The sequence below is a fragment of the Spea bombifrons genome, chromosome 5 (assembly GCF_027358695.1).
Source record: "Spea bombifrons isolate aSpeBom1 chromosome 5, aSpeBom1.2.pri, whole genome shotgun sequence".
NCBI lineage: Eukaryota > Metazoa > Chordata > Amphibia > Anura > Pelobatidae > Spea > Spea bombifrons.
The window spans coordinates 108043401-108065584 of NC_071091.1; the positions used below are offsets into that span (position 1 = coordinate 108043401).

A 22184-nucleotide genomic window follows, 5' to 3' on the forward strand; every position below is an offset into this window, starting at 1 on the left:
TCTCTCTGGGGCTCCAGTAACTTTAATACTGTAACACTAAGAAACTGTTAAAGTGCTTTCAGGGAAGTCACGTCTTTCTGGGGGACCTGCTCCTTTATGAGATGACAGTCCTTTGCTCTGCGGGGTGTTTCTGTGGGAAACCCTCTGCACAGCGGCTTACCTCTCCCCTAATGACAGCATGGCCAGTCAACCCACGTAGAAGATGGATGGGGCAGAGTTCAGTTTAGAATCTTCCCGCTTAGAGAGTAAGATCCCCAAGCTAATCCCCCAAATCCTTAGCTAATGTTTACACAGATGCCACGATGTATTAATACCCAGGCACAAACTGTAAGGCGAATACTACTGAACGGTCTGGAAGGGAGGACACTGAAGGGTCCACAAACAGGGCCGGCCCTACAATGGAGCCGACTGGGGCAGAGGTGGTGAGCCATGAGCCGGACCCCTGGCTTAGTTACACCCACAGCTTAAGTAAAGTCCCTGCAAAAAAAACTGATCTGATCACGTCAAGGCACACTCTCAATAGGGTGAGAACCTACTCTCACCTCTCACATAGTGGGCACACAAAGCAGTTTATACGGCTACCAAAACCTTATTAATGAGTTGGGGGAGGTGCAATTAAACCTCCTCCCCATTAACCCCTGGACAGCAAGCTGCAACCAGACTGATGAGGAGCCAACGTGGCGGGTGAGCTTAATTATGCTTTGGCCAATTCATATAACCAAAACCTCTCATTTATATTATGTTTATATATTTGTTGCCAACTTTATTAGGGTAAGAAGCGCAGACAGTATTTGTTTCTTGTATACATTGTACAGCCAATACACTGTTTTTTGCAGCATGCTTACACCTGTTTGGTAGGCCTCATATTACACATTTGTATTATTTGAGCCTGAGACTAGCTTAGCGCACCGACATTTTTTCTTTTCCCTGTTTACCAATATTGGTTAGTCAACTGTAAAAACAGACAAATTATAAAACATCGGGTTTGGCACCGATCCGCCATAAAATTCCCCCATATGTTTCATAGGGAATAAATCACGAAGGGAAATCAACGCCTTATGCGGGTGCTTGAGCGCCATCACTCACATGACCAGCAGTTCAGGTATTCTCGCATCTCCTCTCATGTCACATTCAACGCGAACACTCAATGCCCCAGCAGATTTCTCTAGAAAGATGCAGAAGTCCCTGCTTATCCAAGATCTCCCTTTTCTCATCGACTGAAATCCAACCCAGTCCCTTTACCCATCGGCCTCGTTGTCTCACTTGCTGGGATCTCCTCAGCGCAGTCAAATTGTGGGATTTTTAATGTTGATTTGCTCAGGATAGGATAAGAAATGTACTTCGTCCAGCGGCTGTATGATGACATAGGTGCAGCCAATCGCTGGATATACATTTTATGCTTGCGATTTGCCCCCGATTTGCCGCTGCAGTTCCAGATCGCGTGAGTTTGTGGGGCTTTCGACCACCAGCCCACATGGAATTTGCCCAGTGGCCAGTCCGGGCCTGACCTAGAGAGATGGAATTGTATTATGAGAAATAATAGCTGGTTGCAATAGGCTTTTGAAGGTGGAATGTTGATTTACTTGTTTATTTGAGCAGGGGAAAGATGGTAATTCTGTAAAAGAATGGGAAGCGTATGTCAGCTGCAAAAAAAGAAGACAGAAGGAGACTACTGGAGGTAAACGTAAGCCAAATGCTTCTCCTTCAACCTTCAAGTATGTGTCACGTGAATGTTCTAATACATTGGGAGATAAGGTGGAAGAATCCCAACCTGAGCCTGATGACCATACCTGGCTTCGCGTGGAGACCTCTGGTGAAGAGCCGTTCTCCAGGTCCTTGGGTCACAGCGTTTAAGCACTTATACGTTAGTCCCTTACCAATTGTTTTATTCCTCCTCAAAGTGGAAACAGACTGTATGATGCAATGAACGGGGCATCTAACAATCTCCTATTTCACTTTGGGATGGGGCTGATCTCAGGACATCTGGTGACTAATGATATTACCCCAATATGTGAAGCTGCACCCAGCAGTGACTCTATTAATCTCTGTCTTGCCAGTATATTGAATAATCATGGTTACTGTTCAGCACCCTTATAGAATAAAACCCCCCTTATCCTCCCGACTTGCTGATGCTGTTAGATGAGGTCATACACTGAGCAGCAACGGGAGTTTAGTGCATCGAGTTGGTTCAAAGCCGGCAATGTAACCTGCAGCAGATAATCAATAAACCTGATTGGCAAAACTAAAACACTGACTCAGAGCCTTAAGCTTCGTATGGCAACAACCTATCACTGTCGGCTTTTTCTGATCCCGTAAAAAAAAAAAGTAAGAATGAGATCATATTTTACATGAGCATATAATTCTTTCTAGGCACGGTCACTTCAGGAACGTCTTCTGTCCAACATTGCCACCAAACACAAGACAACACAACATACCCTATAAGGAAGGATTTTTGTGTAGTTTCACATAAATAATTAATTATTATACTGTATAAATTAGACGACTAACTATACCTAGGAGACGGACAGAATCCAGGATGAGGAAGGACTTATTCAAGAGAAACACTCCTGCGATTGAGATAATGGGGCTGAGTGAGCACCAAAGTGTAATTATAAATAATCAAATACTGAGCAAATAAACCATCGATAGATATACATTTTACCCCAGCGTAGCGTGTAGACAGGCGTATCCAGCCACTGGCAGATTGAGTGAGTTTGTGGGGCTCCCGGCCACCAGCCCATGGGGCATTTGCCCGGTGTGCCAGATGGCCAGTCCGAGCCTGACCTAGAGTGATGAAATTGTATTACGAGAGATAACAGCAAGTTGCAACAGACTTTTGAAGGAAGGGGGAATGCTGATTTACTTGTTTATTTGTGAGAGCCCACGGGGCATTTGCCCAGGAATCTACTGTAAAACAGCGCAAGAAATAGAGACCTTACAAGCTAAGTCCCCGTATCCCAATATGCCTTCTGCTGATATTGTCACAGAGAATAATATAATACGAACACGAAGACCTCCCTGGTGCCCAAGTCTAGTACATAACAAATACAACTGGAGGACAACTTATATCATGACCTGAAAGTAAAAATTGGGACAAAATACTTATCAACTTCACCAATTGAGCGTTGAGGAGCCCGGGTAGGTTAGCGGTTCTTGGGCTATAAAAAAGTTTGCAGGGTTTATGTCTTAGATGAGTTTGCCCAAGTTAATCTACCTAGGAGGTAGTCCGCAGGCTAGACATTGTTCCAGCAAAATATGCATGGATGAAGCGTTACAATGCGTTGATCCTGACTGATTGAAGTCGGACAGTTTAGTGAAGTCTTCCCAGGATCAAGTCGAGAGATATCTCAGCTCAACGTCCCGTAGCTTCAAGCCCAAAACAAGATAAATCCAAAGTGTAACGTTATAGGGTCCTTATTGTTAATATGGGGGCAACATTTAAGCTGAAAGGGAAAAGATTAATGGTGCTAAACTTGAACGTAGGTGGCTTAGTCCGCTTGATCTAGAGATTTGAGTGATGCTGTAGAGGGGAGTGCTTGGCTTCAGATGGTGATGTCACTTCCGGCGCTCAGCATTACAAGCCGGCATGGAGACCGAGCTAGAGGGCTCGCAGAGGAGAGAGAGGGGCGCCGAGCGGGTACTGACAACTTGGGGCGCCTCTTCAAAAGTGCCGCCTGGGGCAATTGCCCCACTCTGCTCCATTGTAGGGCCAGCCCTGCGCCCAGCACACAATCTCAATTCCGATTCATCCCAAAGGTGTTGGATGGGGTTGAGGCCAGGACACTGTGCGTCCAGTCAAGTTCTTCCACCCCAAACTCATCCAACCATGTTTTTATGGACCTTGTTTTGGGATATACTCTGGCCAAGAGAAGATACATGGGTGTAGGTGCGCCATAGAAACTCTGAGAGGATTTATAATAACAATATTTGGATGTCCTCGTTGAACGTATGGACGAGACCAAGGGTGAGAACGTAGAGTCTAGTGCTTCTAACAGCCCTACCCAGCATATACATTTTATGGCCATAAAAATACGATACCCTGCCAGCCAAAATCTATCGACATCCAGAACAACAACATGCTTGTCGAATTACATAGCGATAACGTACATAATGAGGTTGCCGGTAACCTTATTACCGAATACACTTTTTTGGTGTAACGTGCATGGCTGAGCTCACACGTGTATTCGCTGGTGCGAGGCTAAAGTTCACGAGGATTGTGTGGGTAATGTTTGCGTACTGGGAGGACATGAGTGGATTTAACAAAGTCGTTATATGTTTGCACATTAATATTATCATTCCTGAACGCGTTGGGCTTATGTACAAATAGCTTAAGAAGTGATGTCCTTTTTGATGTTTGCACCAGAAGCAGCTTTTATGCATTCCTGAGATGTTTATTTTCCCAAACGTGAGGTCCTTACCATTCAGCGCCCAAGCTCAGGACCCCAGATAGAGAATTTCTCATACTCTCTGAGTACACGGTGTGTTATATGGTGTTGTACGCAATTCGCATCTTGTATGTGTGTTGCACATATTGCATAATACCCACTTTGACGAAAATTTACTACGTCATTGACCGTTAGTATCCAGTATCTCCAGTTTAATGATCGGACGTTCATCACCAGACCGAGGCGCATCTCACTACCAGTGCACAAAATTGCCTAGGGTTGGGTAGATTGTACAAACTGTACAACCACTAATCCTTCATTTTATTGTCCTACTGGGACTGCAGCAGAAGTTCCTTTTTTTAATAATTATTTTAGGGCTTTTTTTAAATTTTAAAATTAGAAGTAATTTCTTTAACTGCTTTCCGTGGGTCGTGTTTCAGTAATATACTTACACTACCGGCTAAGCACAAAATCAATAAGGAAAAGTCGATAAAAATAAAAAGGGATTGTGCAGGCGCAGTGCGCCATTACTTCATATACTGTCCCCGGGTGGCATCAGTAATACACTTACACTACCGGCAAAGTCTCATATTATTGTAGCCCACAAAATAAATGTGTGCCGTTCATAATTATTAATAGTTATGTAGATCAAAGCAGGGGGTTATGCACCTGAGCCAGCTCCTCCAATGCACACTCTCTGCTTGTTCCTGGGTTGTGTTTACAATCAAAGACTTATATTTTTGGATCTTAGATTAGCAGCGGGCTCTTCATTCCATGTCCCCTGAGCAGCATTTAGGGTCTAGCCCATTATTCAAAGGTTAATGGGGCACAGTGCCCTAATGATGCTGCCCTATCACCATACCTGGGAACTCTCCGGGTTTGATCCGGAGATTGCCAGGTGAGCACTGCTCTTCCGGTTATCTGGGTCAAGACCCGAATCATCTGGGTCGCGGGAGTAGGGTCTTGGCACGCACTGCTCCCCGCCCATTTTTCCTTTAAATGGGGGGGTTTCCCGCTGATGCCCCAGCGTCAGTGGGAACGCCTACCGACATCAGCGGGACCGCCCACCAATGTCAGCGGGACGTCAGTGGGCAGTCCTTGCCGCGTCCCACAAGGGATGGCTCCGGTAGCCGGAGCCCAGAAGTTCCCAGGTATGCCTATCACCTTCTTTACTCTCGAGGATCATTGTATCCACATGATCTATCTTTTGGGGGATATTCAGTCCCATAGCACGCTGCTCAGTAAAAACAAAACAAAGTAATTGTCTGAATGAATTTTAATTCTATCCATTACAATATGTTACATTAAATAAGGGATGGGCCTATCCCCTTAACTGTCTTCTCGACCGCTCTAGAATGGTTCCTCACCATCTCCTTCTGTAAAATGGATACAGCCGCATGTGGTCTAGCACTAAGATAAGGTTGATATGTGTTGAGTGGCACTTATCTTGTGTCTTGGCTCATTATCCATGTCGTTCATAGCGCCTCATAGACAATAGATGGAGCTCATTGGATATGACATCATACACTAAGTGTCAACAGGAAGCAATATGGGGCATCACAGTTATATGTTTGTGACAGGATTCGGGAATATGATGCCACATGGTATCCTCAGTAACTCACACAGAGGAACCACAAATGAGGACCATCAGGACTCAACCGCTGAGGGCTATTGGGATCGATTTGTGCACCTCTCTCAAAGACCATATAATGGCTTTATCTGTGTTGAAACTCTACTGCTCCGTATTTCATTCCTGGCGATGGTTGCAGCTTTGGGATATCATTGTGGATTCCTGTAACCCAGCTAGAGATTTATTTGAGTTTCTTAGCATTCGTCGGACCTTGGCACGCATGTACACCAACGAGGAAGCGGGGATCCATAACCTCAAGTGTCCTGCTAGCTTACTTTGTAAACTTTGGAAGATCCATGAGATACTCCTTGGCACTAAATGCCCTGATGAGCCCGTCGATGGTGCCCCAGGAACGCTTCTATCTGCCCTGATATGGAGTCATACGTTGAGACAAGCTCTCCTGTGCCTCCAGATATAGCTGCATGTCACCCGGTGCACCAGCCTGCTGCTCTCCAACCATCAGATCTATGGATATACCATTATATTATAATGCACCTAATAAAGGGCCACCTTTAACATTTGTTTTTTTCCACCCAGTGCAAATGCTTGGAAGGATTAAGTAAAAAATCTGGCTTTTCTGGTGAAGAACAGGTTACACACGATCCCCTGTCCAAATAACAATTTATAATAAATGGGGCGGGTCCGTAAAGTGACCTCACGTTAGTCTTTATAAAGGCTGCTTATGGTATCCCCCTGCTACAGAAGAAAAACAGGTGATTAAGGTGAGTACTAAATGTCTATTTTCTATGGAAAAAAAATCTTACATTTTTGTATCTCCAGAGGATTAATTAACTTTACTTGTTAGATCTGGAGTGGGTGGCTTGGAAATTAATTTATGGTACAATAAGGTATGTTTTAAGTTTGCCAAGATCAGGGGATCTCCCCATGTAGCTCAAGGTCCCTACTAACCCCAAAAGTGGGACAGGCGGACAGTTTGACAATGGGAACCTTGTCGAAATTTCAGATGGGCATCTAGAGGTCTAGACATCTCTCCCTCTCACTACGAATAAAGAAAATGCACCCCACAGGAACACCTATACCCCAGAACGGAGCTCCTAGTTACCCCCAGCCTCTGTCCTTACCTCATACAGTGGGGTGTTGAATCATTTGAGATTTCCATCCTTTGGTGAATGTTTATGGGGCTTCTTTTCATGTAAGTTGCCCGAATGGGAATGTAAGAAGGTCCATGCCCCAATTCAGACCTCAGTCTACTCAGCTGTCTCAAGTGCCTTGTTCCATTTGTTTAATGGTAAGTTTGATTTTCTGTGTTAGGATGAAGAGTCTTATCCTTCTGCTTGTGTGCGGAGCTGTTGGATGGGCCCAGTTCTGTGGTCTGCAGCCAGGAGGTGAGAGAATCTCCATATATGTTTTACTAAATATGTTTGTATTGCTTTTTTTTGGTTAAAATGAATAGAGGAGCATGGGGTTCCACAGAAATTTGTTTGAGGAGCATATCAGCCCTATCCAAGGGAAGGGGAATAGAGTGGTGTTATCAGGGAATTTCTGGGCAAGGAGTGCCCACTCTTTACCCCCACTGAAGACAAATATGTAAGAGTAAGATGTCCGGTCACATCAACCTCAAAGACATTATATGTGTCCTACCTCTCTCGTCAAGGAGCTAATCTACCTTTTCGCTCCCAATGTCTCCCTAACCTCTCTTATTTAATTTCAATTCTCACTAAAAACTCACCCATAGAAGCTTACCTACCTACCTACATACTCACCTACCCTCCTAATGTACTCAACCTGCATCCCAAAGAAGCCATTCTTCATACCCACCTCCTACTGCCTCACCTCCTCACCCTCTTCTCTTTCTACGCCTGTAAGTTGCGGTTGTGAGGTAATTCCATTAATATACCCTCTCTCAATAGCAGCGAACGGGGGGGGGTTAAAAATATATATACATTTTCTAATTGAGGCATGTGGTTCCCCTACACACCCTGTAACCAGTAGTATGAGGGTTAATGTTTAACCAGTGGCCCTTTGAAGGTGCACCCTTTGAGCAGTGACATATTTACCATACCGAAGCCTGACCCAGGGCAGCACCTCCAGCCATCATAAAGGCTTCGGAGTCTGTGCTGGCTGTAAATCAGTCAGTTGTAACCAGCCCACTGAGCAGGGACGTGGACTGCTACCACCTAGGCTTACTACCAGAATATGTCACTACTTGTGTGATGGACAAAGTTAAGTTAAATTTTAGAATTATATATATATATATGTATATATATTTATATTAAAAAGTCCTTCCCTACCCCAAACTCCCCCTGGTAGGGGGTAATGAAGTCCATCCACAAGACCAGAAACCGGTTAGGAGATAAGGGAGATGCGAGGCTTTGGGTCTGTGCCTCCCTTAAAGTTTTTTTTTTATTAAATATTGAACATATATATTCACCCAGAGTCATTTCATTACCCCCTGTTCGCACAGAAGCAAAATAGGACCCTGTTCCTAGGAGCTTACAATCTATTGGGGGGGGTGAGGAGGAGATGAGACAGAAGAAGACTTCTTGGGTGACCATGACCCTCCCGTAATGTTTTTTAAATATATATGAAACCCCCATGCCCCATGTATGTACTTAATATATATATATTATCTAATCTCCAACGTGTTGAGTGGTTTTGCCGTTCTCTGAGTGCAGGTTGTGGTGTTTGCGTCTGAGGAGCATTTTGACTGAGGCAGCTCGTTCGCTTTGATCGATCATTGAATCGCTCTGAACATTTCTATACGGAACGAATGCTTTGTGTTTCCCGATCACAACCAGACTTACCGAAGAACATTGAACTGAGTCCAATGCCTTAAGACTTGTTAAAGATACCAATTCACTTTACATGAATTGCTTTTTATTCTATTGTGCAAATAAACCTTAGCAGATTTGACGTTTTTCATCTTCCTTTAAAGTTTAAAGATATAAAAACGACCGTTAAGAAACATTTTTACACTCGTTATCCGTTGTGTAGCAGAACAGGTAACAGTTAGTTCATTGCAAAGAAACAAAGATGTTGGTTATATATATACTTAATTTTTTTCATTTCAGCTGTAAATTTGGCGAGATTGGGGACAGCCAGTCAAAGCTCCACTTTCAATTTTAAGGTACCACCAGGGGAAGCCAGTCTGGCTATTGACGGCAACAAAGAAACAAACTACTTTATTCATGCGTGTGCCCACACAAACGGTGACCATGGACCCTGGTGGAGACTGGATCTCCAGAAGAGCTTTAAGATTGACGCGGTGGTCATTGTGAACCGAATGGATTGTTGTCCAAATCGTTTGCTTGGAGCCCAAATAAGAATTGGGAATTCTGACAGTAACAACAACCCGATGTGAGTCTCAGTTATATCCAGTTATCTGCTAGTTACACCAACTAATAAACGCATGTCAGGTATCGGGGGCCGGATTCTCTCCATCTGGGCTGAGTGTAGGAGTCCCAAATCTTTAGGGTGAGATAAATAAAACGCCTAATCACTCCTAACTACTGGTGTAACAGAATGTGGTCGATGCGGCGGAGCGCAGCTTCCAGATTATTCTGGAGATGATAGAACCCCCTTCATCCCCCCCCCCGGTGGCATCTTGATAAATGCATTTGTAGTATTTATAGTATGATCTGACTGCATGATACGATTAGCATATTGATTAATTGAAAATATGTCTGAGCCTGATAATGGATTATACCTCTGGGACAGCAGCAAATGGCAAAATGTCTTCCACTTGGAATCCAGAAAGATGTTTGAGACAGCACCATTTTATAGCAGGTGGTTTAAGCACTACAGTCCAGATTATTAATATACCAGTGACCACCAGAATTCCAATGTGTAGCTGGTAAATGTGTTATGCCTCCTCCACGGACTTCGCGTTCACTTTTACGTCTAACTATGTGATATATAACGAGATGCTGTATGTTGGCTGTTCTGATGTTTTCTTTCTCCTTCAGATGTGGCACAATCACCGATGTCTCTCAAGCCACCATCGCTGTCTGCTGTAAGGGAATGGAGGGTCGCTTTATCACGGTGGTGATCCCTGACCGCGCAGAGTATCTCACCCTCTGTGAAATGGAGGTTTATGGACAGGCTGCTATGGAGGAACCTCAGGTCTGCTGGTAGAACCTGGTCACATTTTGTCCAGTGCGGTCCATGTCATGTTATTTAGTAATATGGCCTTATAAATTTTGTGATATTGCTTTATGGTGCACTTGTCTTCATCAGAATGAAGTTTTCAACTGATGCAGCAATAAAGGCTATAAATATGGCTGGTAGACTGTTTCATGCACAACGTTCTCCTCTGGTCTGTCACTTCATTCATGGACAGCTTTGTGTCACAATAACATTTATGTGTTGATGTAAGAGCCGTTTCGCTAGCACACTGAATATATACAGAGTCATAATTACCTGCATTGGACTTCAAGATGTATTGGTTTGTTGGGGTCATTTTTTTGTCTGAACATCATGAGAAATCTGATAACAGCGCTTGGAGTGGCAAACGTTACCCCAACTGCTGCAAGACTACCAAGTGTCCTATTGTGTTTCCAAGCCTTTATGCCCCTTTTTTTTTTTACTACCCTCTTTTTTGTAATACATCATGTATGAAAGTAGTGGGTACTGTGTATAGAGAGGCCGACAACACCAAAAATGCCAACCCAAGCTTGAATAACCGAGATACACAACTTCCATGGTGAAAGCAAGCCATTAATTCACTAATAATGAACTTTTGTTCTGTGTAACTTAAACATATCAATATATAATAAGCCTAAATAACCTGTCTTTGCCAACCTTAATTAACCCCTCTACCAACCAATCGGCATCCAGTCCTGGCCTTACATCCAATTAGCGCCAACCTCTGGCCGGCTTTTAGCTCAGTGGGCACTGCAATTATCCTGTATCATTACCAGTGGCTAGGGGAGGAATATCCCATCAACTCCTAAACCTTCCTGATTGGCAAGAACACCCTCGCCCGCTGCGACAATAAAATAGCTTTAGCAAATAAAACACACACCAAGTAATAAAAGGGAGGATGGGCAGGAAGCGGTTACCAAGCTATTAATTTCAAAGTGGCTGAGGGAAGAGTGTGGGTGGTGGCCCATTTTATGTCCTGCTAGACATGACTCCTCTCCTCCTCACTATCACACCACCTCCTCCAACTCCCTACAAGTCCACGATACTCACACATGGCTCTTCTCCACCTAGCTGCGCCCTACTCCCAAGATTCTGAATGTTTGCTCTGCATCGCGGAGATACACTACACAACATTAACTTTTCTTGACTGCAACTCCCATAGGGTTGAGCAGCAATATTGTTTGCTGAATATTATAGTAATAGTAGTGTCAGAACAAATCTCTGTAACCATGAGGTCCCACAGCTCACCACAGACTCCGTCGCTGACCAGGCAAGAGTAGACTATATAATTTCTCTGCTCACTTACCGGGCCCTGGCCTGGGCTTTACTTTTGTGAAAGAGAGGCTTGCCTCTGATCAACAACTACACAGACTTTGTAGCAGATTCAAGACAAGTCTTTGACCAGCCTAGCAGGAGTCAGATGGCTACTTCTAACTTGTTTACTTTTCGTAAGGGTTTCCACATCATGTCCAATTATGTAATTGCCGAGGTGGACTAGAATAATGAAATCCTGCTTACAACATTTACTAATGGCCTGATTGGTTGAAAGATAAAATCATGACCAGATACTTTCCGAATGATCTAGAGACCCTTATTACCATCATGGGTCAAATAGATCTCCGTCTTAGAGATTACCAGGTCCAACAAGACCGTCAGAAAGGACTCTTAGTTCGGTTAGGCTCAAAGAAGGACTTTGCCCGGACTCAAGCTGTGAAATAGCAGCTCCTCCAGTACTAAAGATATTTATTTGTTTCTTTGTGCCTATTTCCTTGTATTTCTTGGGAAAGACTCTTCATACCACTGCCTTTATTGATTGTCTGAATTGTTTGATAAAGTCTGTAGAGCCTATAATTTGAATCCAATTGTTGGGTTGTCCTGAATTTTTTGGGTTTATCTATAAGAAGCTTGAGAAGTGCTGTCCTTATTAACCAATGGCATCCTTCTGTTCGGATTGGATAATAAAGTGACTCGCAATCTCTTTTCCAGTTTATCTAAAAGTTATTTGAAGGGGGTTGAGGTCAGGGCTCTGTGCGGTCGGTCACTCATCCAACCATGTCTATATGGACCTTGCTTTGTGCACCACAATATGGACAAATGTATTGGCACACACCTCTTAATTTTTCGAAATCAGGGTTTGGGCCTCTTACTTCCAGTGACGCTTCAGCACACCAACACATTGTACAATGCTATGCAAAGTCAGAAAAATCCCTGTTGATGTAATAGTCAGGTATCCCAATACTTTTGACCAAATAGTGTCTGTTTACAATTTAAAGTGCAAGGCTGAGCTCGTATGTTTATTCATTGGTATGAGGCTATGAGTTCACAGAAATTGTGTGGGTAATGTTTGTGTACTGGGAGTACATGAGAGATTATAATAAGGACGTTACATGTTTGCACCTTAATATCACATTCTTGAATTTGTTGGGTTTATCTATAAAAAGAGTACTTTACTGGAAGCGCCGCCATTTTGACAGAAGTTCACACAATGTTATCTTAGTTCAAAATGGCAGAGGTTCCGGAAACATCCTCTGTCTCGACCCTTCAATCAGACGTCACTGGATGCTCCACCACTCATAGTGCTAAACATCTCCTTCTGCAAAACGGATACAGTATCATGTGGTCTAGCGCTAAAGAGTTTATATGGCTTGAGTGTCTTCTTATCCATTATTCACTAAGTATCAACAGGAAGAAATATGGAGCATCACAGTTATATGTATATGGCAGGATTCGGGAATATAATTTCACATGGCATCCTCAGTTACTCACAGAGAGGAGCCACAAATGAGTCGAAATGACCAGAATAACAACTGGCGCTACATTTGTGCACCTCTCTCAAAGACCATATAATGGCTTTATCTGCACTGAAACTCTGCTGCTCCGTATTTCATTCCTGGCAAGGGTTTCCGTTCCGGGATCTCATTGTGGATTCCTGTAACTCAGCTAGAGACTCCTTTGTGTTCCTCAGACCTTGGCACGCATGTACATCAATCAGCAAGTGGAGAACCTAAGTCTGTGGAAAGCTGAGAGACAGCATAATCTCAGGTGTCCTGGCCACCCTTGCTTCTTCTCCATTTTCTCCTTTTCCTGGGACTATCCCATGCTCTCCACTCTTGGTTTTCGTTTGATAGGAACAAGATGTACTTCTAGACAATAAATGCCTGACTGATTATTTTGTTCCTTCTATCTGCCCTGATACGGAGACTACAGAGATAGCCCCATCTCACCTGGTGCACCAGTCTCCTGCTCTCCAACCATCAGATCTATGGATATAACATTATATTATAATGCACATAATAGAGGGGGTCACCCTTAACATTTCTTTTTTAGATAACATTCTGGCTTTTCTAGTGAACTCAAGGAGAAATCACAGGTTAAACATTATCCTTTTGGCAAATTTATAAAGAAAAGGGACGGGTCTGTTAAGTGCCTGCTTGGGAGTCTTTATAAAGGCTGCTTATTTTATCCTCCTGCTGTAGAGAATCAGGTAATTAAGGTGGGTACTAAATGTTTTTATTTTTTATGAAAAATAATTATTTAATTTTTATTTCATTTAAAGTTCATTCCTTAATGGTACTAATTATTTTTAATTTCATTTACCACCTCACTAAATGGGAAATTGGAATTAGAATTTTCTCACTTAAGCTCTGGATGGGTGAATTGGAAATTAATTTATTGGATCATAAAGTCAGTTTTAAGTTTTTCAAGTTCGGAGGACCTCCTCGATTACCACCCAAATTAGGACAGGGGGTCTGTTTGCGTGGACAATGGGACAGTGCCTGAAAATCAGGATGGTTGGGAGATATGTGTTTTTTGGAATCCACAATTTTGGATTTTCATAGACATCCCTCCTGTACCCTTCCACACACCCTACTAACCCCAATGTGTTTCGATACCTCCTATCACTATGTACTGGTGCTATTATACCGCTTTTCCAAAGGTCTTTGGAGTTCTGCTTTCAAATGGTTTACCGTGGACACAGGCACCATCTTTTTGGGTAATCTTGTTGGTTCCATGCTATTATTCTACTTCCAAGACTCCATCTCCCTCAAACATATCTGAGAATCTTGCTTGTAATGTATGCCAATCCATAGGTGTCTGGCTGTCAGTTTGCTTTGTCCATGTATGACCATCAATCAAAATAATGCTCAGTGAAATTCATTGTCCGGACAGCTTTTATTCACAGCAGAGGAACATGGTCACCCACCTCTTCCACTGTAAATTCCATCTTTGGTTGCTATGTGGGGTTTTCAGTTTAATTCTGCAATCAGTACTTGATTTGTAGGTTCTACGTCTGCAGTCTTATTGAGCAGATGAGACGGAATAAGATTCCAGCTTGCTCCACAATTCAGTTGAAAGTGAATATGATGCTGAAGTTGGCTTCATTATGAGGAAGAAGCTGGCTGAATAAGAAGTCAACCTCAGCATCGTCCAGGCATGTCGGTCCATACGCTGGACGTTTCTCTGTTTCCCTCGTCTCATAGTATTTACACAGCAGTAGATATCCTGGCGTTAGCATGTCCCTTTCCTACTTTTGAAGTAATTGCATGTACCATGGAATGAGAAGCTCCAAACTCTTTCTCTTGTGAAGCTCTACATATTTGAAGAAATGTTTCCAGATTCAGCTCATTTTCCGTTAACTGTGAATCTCTGACTATTCTGTCCCAGATTAGAGAGAGTCTCTTATATTGCCTTTTCAAATCAGTGACATGAGTAAATTTTCTCCCGTTGCTCTTGATTGCTTGAAAAAACCCACATTTTCCACATTTTCAAAAGCTTGTAAAATGCAGGGGATGCTTAGTGTCTATTTAGTGGTTATTTGTCTACCTTTCACGCCAATCGAATTAAAAGTAAATGGCTCTCCAAGCTCAAGAGAAGTTAGCAGCATTGAGATTCAAGCTTTGTGGTGGTCTTAGAACAGCCTCCATGATATTATGAGTAAGCTTACTTAGGGCTTTCTGCTGTGTACTAGTCTGGTACCCGGCAGCAGGCTTCACAGCGTTCTGAAGGCCTCAATGTGTCTCTGCTGTATTTTGATGAAAACTACCCTTTTTCTGAAGTAATACTGCAGTTTTTTGGACATGAAAAAACTGCAATACTGCACTTTTACTGCAGTATTACTGCACATTTACTGCAGTTTTACTGCATTTGTACTTCACTGTACTGCAGTTTTACTGCAGTTATTTTTGTACGGAAGTACAAATGCAATAAAGTTGCAGTACATTGAAGTACAACTGTAGGTTTGCAATATAAAAAAAGTGCAGTAAATGTGCAGTAATACTGCAGTACAGTGAAGTACAAATGCAGTAAAACGGCAGTAAATGTGCAGTATTGCAGTTTTTTCATGTCCAAAAAACTGCAGTATTACTTCAGAAAAACTGTAGTAATTTTTTGTAAGGGTAGGTTTTCTTGTGCAGTTTAGAAATCCAGTATTTTACGTGTGCCGCGGCCACCATGTTTGGATGCCTCCTATCCATAGATTACCCCTAAACTGAAAGTGAATCAAACTTCTTTATTATGTGGAGCTTAAAAGCATACGACTATGGGCCATGCTGGGCTAAAATGAAAATGGCTGAAGCTCACTGAACTCTACAGCTCCCTCTGCTTCGCTACAGATTGTTCAATGATCCAGGCGGTCTCTTGTGATTTTCTGGAGTCCATCCTCCCCTTTGTGTAGATGTTGAAATAATATGAATTGTGCACTTGTGCATTCAGTAGTTTGTACGAATGTTTAATAACCTGGAGTGGGCCCAACGAAAATGAAGCTGAAGGCTCCAACTTCTTGTTGGGATTTTGTTTTCTATACTCACTCTGCCATGCTCTCTCACACTCTATCACATTCGTAGTGTTAAATTAACAGTAAATTTGATTTTCCATATCATGTTAGGATGAAGTGCTTTCTTCTTCTGTTGGTGTGCGGAGCTGTTGGATGGGCCCAGTTCTGTGGTCTGAAGCCTGGAGGTAAGAGAACATACATATACGTTTCACTAAATATTTTTGCAATGCCACAGAAATTTGATCAAGGGACGTATTAGCCCTATCCGGCTGGAGGGTGAATAGGGCATTATCAGGGAATTTCTGGACAGTTAGTGACCACTGTTGCCTCTTAATGTGGACACAATGTCCAATTACAAAAGGTAAGATGTCCAATTACATAAACCAGGGGTAGGCAATCTTCGGCTCTCCTGATTTATTGGACTACATCTCCCATAATGCTCTTACAGTCATCATGCTGGCAAAGCATTAAGGGAAATGTAGTCCACAACATCTGGAGAGCCGAAGATTGCCTACCCTTGACATAAACCATTAAGACCTTCGAGGTCCCTGGCTGAAATCGTAGCTGTCTGATCTTCTAACAGAAGAGAAATGTGTTTCTAATTTGAGTTGTCCGAGTTCCTGAATAAGTCTGGGATCACTAACAACTCAAATTAGAAACATGTGTCTCTTCCGAAGTCTACTACTCAGAGAGACTGAGGCAGTTGGTGTTTCTATATTATTTCATTTAATTATTTTATTTAAATATTGCTCTATCAATGAATGAAAGGTTGACGCAGGTTACCCATCCCAATTAGCTGTAATCACAATTTGTCAAGGCAGCGCTCCAATGTGTTGAGTGGTTTTGCCGTTCTCTGAATGCAAGTATGCGGTGTTTACTTCTGACGAGCATTTTGGCTGAGACAGCGAGTTTGTTTTAGTCACGTTCATCTGAACATTTCTATACAGAACGAAGGCTTTGTATTTCTGGACCACATCCAAACTTAGTGAAGAACATTGAACGGAGTCCAACGACGCAATGCCTTAGATTTGTTAAAGATACCCTCACTCTTCACTCACACTTTACATTAATTGCTCTCTATTCTATTGTGTAAATAAACCTTGGCAGATATAATTTTTTTTTTTATACTTTAATAATATGAAGCAACACAGAACCTTTAAGAAGCATTTTCAGTTTATATGGCAACAGCCTATCGGGGTCTGACGATAATTATCAGATCATCCAGGCCTGACTGTGTAGTTGATGGCAAGAGATAGAAACAAAGATATATATAATGTGTCAAGCTCCGCACGTTTCATGTTCTCTTGTAGACCATTAACAATACGAATTATGTTTACTTTTTTTCATTTCAGCTGTAAATTTGGCGAGATCGGGGACAGCCAGTCAAAGCTCCACTTACAATTCTAACGGAACCCCAGGGGAAGCCAGTCTGGCTATTGACGGCAACAATGAAACAAACTACTTTATCCATGCGTGTGCCCACACAAAGGGTGACCATGGACCCTGGTGGAGACTTGATCTTCAGAAGAGCTTTAAGATTGACGCGGTGGTCATTGTGAACCGAATGGATTGTTGTCCAAATCGTTTGCTTGGAGCCCAAATAAGAATTGGGAATTCCGACAGTAACAACAACCCGATGTGAGTCTCGGTTATATCCAGTTATCTGCTAGTTACACCAACTAATAAACTCATGTAAGGTATCGGGGCCGGATTCTCTCCATCTGGGCTGAGTGTAGGAGTCCCAAATCTTTAGGGTATAAATAAAACACCTAATCACTCCTAACCACTGGTGTAACAGAATGTGGTCGATGCCGCGGAGAGCAACTTCCAGATTTTTCTGGAGATGATCCCCCCCAGGGGCATCTTGATAAATGCATTTGGGACAATAGACCCTCCTATTTATAGTATGATCTGACTGCATGATACGATTAACATATTGATTAACTGAGAATATGTCTGAGCCTGATAATGGATTATACCTTTGGGACAGGGGCAAATGGCAAAATGTCTTCCACTTGGAACCAGAAAGATGTTTGAGACAGCACCATTTTATAGCAGGTGGTTGCCTGTCTTGTCATTCCCATCAATCAACAAGCAGATCCAGATAGTTGGCTTGATGTATACTTAAGAAGTCACTATCCAATTCATCTGGACAGATGAAGGTGGGTGAGCTGGCCGGTGTGTTCTGTGAGCTGTACCCTAGTAGGACTTGGCTGCAACTTGACCAAAGTCCCTGCCAAAACCTTAAGAAGACTCATAGTGCCCCACTTGAAATAAGCCAGGTTGAGCCAACATCAGCAGAGCTTGCTATAGGGAGAAACTGGAAACACAGGGGAGGATTTTAGGTCATAGTATGAGATCAAAGCACTATAGTCCAGATTATTAATATACCAGTGACCACCAGAATTCCAATGTGTAGCTGGTAAATGTGTTATGCCGCCTCCAAGGACTTCGCGTTCACTTTTACGTCTGTAACTATGTGATATAAAATAACCAGATGCTGTATGTTGGCTATTCTGATGTTTTCTTTCTCCTTCAGATGTAGCACCATCACCGATGTCTCTCAAGCCACCATCGCTGTCTGCTGTAACGGAATGGAGGGTCGCTTTATCACGATGGTGATCCCTGACCGCACAGAGTATCTCTCGTTCTGTGAAGTGGAGGTTTATGGAGATGCTGGATGGGCCCAGTTCTGTGGCGTGCAGCCGGGAGGTGAGAGAATCTCCATATATGTTTTACTAAATATGTTTGTATTGCTTTTTTTTGGTTAAAATGAATAGAGGAGCATGGGGTTCCACAGAAATTTGTTTGAGGAGCATATCAGCTCTATCCAAGGGAAGGGGAATAGAGTGGTGTTATCAGGGAATTTCTGGGCAAGGAGTGCCCACTCTTTACCCCTACCGAAGACAAATAAGTAAGAGTAAGATGTCCGGTCACATAAACCTCAAAGACATTAAATGTGTCCCACCTCTCTCATCAAGGAGCTAATCTACCTTTTCGCTCCCAATGTCTCCCTAACCTCTCTTATTTAATTTCAATTCTCACTAAAAACCCACCCAGAGAAGCTTACCTACCTACCTACCTACATACTCACCTACCCTCCTAATGTACTCAACCTGCATCCTAAAGAAGCCATTCTTCATACCCACCTCCTACTGCCTCACCTCCTCACCCTCTTCTCTTTCTACGCCTGTAAGTTGCGGTTGTGAGGTAATTCCATTAATATACCCTCTCAATAGCAGCGAACGGGGGGGGGGGGTTAAAAATATATATACATTTTCTAATTGAGGCGTGGGTCCTTAGCTGTGGTTCCCCTACACACCCTGTAACCAGTAGTATGAGGGTTAAAGTTTAACCAGTGGCCCAGTGAAGGTGCACCCTTTGAGCAGTGACATATTTACCATACTGAAGCCTGACCCAGGGCAGCACCTCCAGCCATCATAAAGGCTTCGGAGTCTGTGCTGGCTGTAAATCAGTCACTAAGCAGGGACGTGGACTGCTACCACCTAGGCCTCTGTATATATATATTTTAAAAAGTCCTTCCCTACCCCAAACTCCCTCTGGTAGGGGGTAATGAAGTCCATCCACAATACCAGAAACCGTCTAGGAGATAAGGGAGATGCGAGGCTTTGGGTCTGTGCCTCCCTTAAAGTATTTTTTTAATTAAATATTTAACATATATATTCACCCAGAGTCATTTAATTACCCCCTGTTCGTACAGAAGCAAAATAGGACCCTGTTCCTAGGAGCTTACAATCTATTGGGGGGGTGAGGAGGAGATGAGACAGAAGAAGACTTCTTGGATGACCATGACCCTCCCGTAATGTTTTTTAAATATATATTAAACCCCCATGCCCCATGTATGTACTTAATATATATATATTATCTAATCTCCAACGTGTTGAGTGGTTTTGCCGTTCTCTGAGTGCAGGTTGTGGTGTTTGCGTCTGAGGAGCATTTTGACTGAGGCAGCTCGTTCGTTTTGATCGTTCATTGAATCGCTCTGAACATTTCCATACGGAACGAATGCTTTGTGTTTCCCGATCACAACCAGACTTACCGAAGAACATTGAACTGAGTCCAAGGCCTTAAGACTTGTTAAAGATACCAATTCACTTTACATGAATTGCTTTTTATTCTATTGTGCAAATAAACCTTAGCAGATTTTGACGTTTTTCATCTTCCTTTAAAGTTTAAAAATATAAAAACGACCGTTAAGAAGCATTTTTACACTCGTTATCCGTTGTGTAGCAGAACAGGTAACAGTTAGTTCATTGCAAAGAAACAAAGACATTGGTTATATATATACTTAATTTTTTTCATTTCAGCTGTAAATTTGGCGAGATCGGGGACAGCCAGTCAAAGCTCCACTTACAATTCTAACGGAACCCCAGGGGAAGCCAGTCTGGCTATTGACGGCAACAATGAAACAAACTACTTTATCCATGCGTGTGCCCACACAAAGGGTGACCATGGACCCTGGTGGAGACTGGATCTCCAGAAGAGCTTTAAGATTGACGCGGTGGTCATCGTGAACCGAATGGATTGTTGTCCAAATCGTTTGCTTGGAGCCCAAATAAGAATTGGGAATTCTGACAGTAACAACAACCCGATGTGAGTCTCAGTTATATCCAGTTATCTGCTAGTTACACCAACTAATAAACTCATGTCAGGTATCGGGGGCCGGATTCTCTCCATCTGCGCTGAGTGTGGGAGTCTCAAATCATTAGGGTGAGATAAATAAAACGCCTAATCACTCCTAACCACCGGTGTAACAGAATGTGGTCGATGCGGCGGAGAGCAATTTCCAGATTATTCTGGAGATGATAGAACCCCCTTCATCCCCCCAGGGGCATCTTGATAAATGCATTTGGGACAATAGACCCTCCTATTTATAGTATGATCTGACTGCATGATACGATTAACATATTGATTAACTGAGAATATGTCTGAGCCTGATAATGGATTATACCTCTGGGACAGCAGCAAATGGCAAAATGTCTTCCACTTGGAACCAGAAAGATGTTTGAGACAGCACCATTTTATAGCAGGTGGTTGCCTGTCTTGTCATTCCCATCAAACAACAAGCAGATCCAGATAGTTGGCTTGATTTATACTTAAGAAGTCACTATCCAATTCATCTGGACAGATGAAGGTGGGTGAGCTGGCCGGTGGTGTTCTGTGAGCTGTACCCTAGTAGGACTCAGCTGCAACTTGACCAAAGTCCCTGCCAAAACCTTAAGAAGGCTCATCATGCCCTACTTGAAATAAGCCAGGTTGAGCCAACATCAGCAGAGCTTGCTATAGGGAGAAACTGGAAACACAAGGGAGGATTTTAAGTCATAGTATGAGATCAAAGCACTATAGTCCAGATTATTAATATACCAGTGACCACCAGAATTCCAATGTGTAGCTGGTAAATGTGTTATGCCGCCTCCACGGACTTCCCGTTCACTTTTACGTCTGTAACTATGTGATATATAATAACCGTCTGTAACTATGTGATATATAATAACCAGATGCCGTATGTTGGCTATTCTGATGTTTTCTTTCTCCTTCAGATGTAGCACCATCACCGATGTCTCTCAAGCCACCATCGCTGTCTGCTGTAACGGAATGGAGGGTCGCTATATCACGGTGGTGATCCCTGACCGCACAGAGTATCTCTCGTTCTGTGAAGTGGAGGTTTATGGAGATGTTGGATGGGCCCAGTCCTGTGGTCTGCAGCCAGGAGGTGAGAGAATCTCCATTTATGTTTTACTAAATATGTTTGTATTGCTTTTTTTGGTTAAAATGAATAGAGGAGCATGGGGTTCCACAGAAATTTGTTCGAGGAGCAGATCAGCCCTATCCAAGGGAAGGGATATAGAGTGGTGTTATCAGGGAATTTCTGGGCAAGGAGTGCCCACTCTTAACCCCTACTGAAGACAAATATGTAAGAGTAAGATGTCCGGTACATCAACCTCAAAGACATTAAATGTGTACCACCTCTCTCGTCAAGGAGCTAATCTACCTTTTCGCTCCCGATGTCTCCGTAACCTCTCTTATTTAATTTCAATTCTCACTAAAAACCCACCCATAGAAGCTTACCTACCTACCTACATACTCACCTACCCTCCTAATGTACTCAACCTGCATCCTAAAGAAGCCGTTCTTCATACCCACCTCCTACTGCCTCACCTCCTCACCCTCTTCTCTTTCTACGCCTGTAAATTGCGGTTGTGAGGTAATTCCATTAATATACCCTCTCTCAATAGCAGCGAATGGGGGGGGGCTAAAAATATATATACAT

General features: G+C 42.9%; 1 protein-coding gene across 1 annotated transcript in view; it reads left to right on the forward strand.

Moving 5' to 3' along the window:
- The window catches only part of LOC128497768 (uncharacterized), a 33439-nt gene that overhangs the window by 3335 nt on the left and 7920 nt on the right, over positions 1–22184 (forward strand). Inside the window, exons 4-11 of the mRNA XM_053467929.1 lie at positions 9048–9333; positions 9942–10107; positions 13085–13161; positions 16004–16077; positions 17245–17530; positions 18432–18586; positions 20221–20506; positions 21454–21626. Of these exons, the coding sequence (XP_053323904.1) occupies positions 9048–9333; positions 9942–10107; positions 13085–13161; positions 16004–16077; positions 17245–17530; positions 18432–18586; positions 20221–20506; positions 21454–21626 (1503 nt within the window). The remainder of the gene's footprint in view (positions 1–9047; positions 9334–9941; positions 10108–13084; positions 13162–16003; positions 16078–17244; positions 17531–18431; positions 18587–20220; positions 20507–21453; positions 21627–22184) is intronic.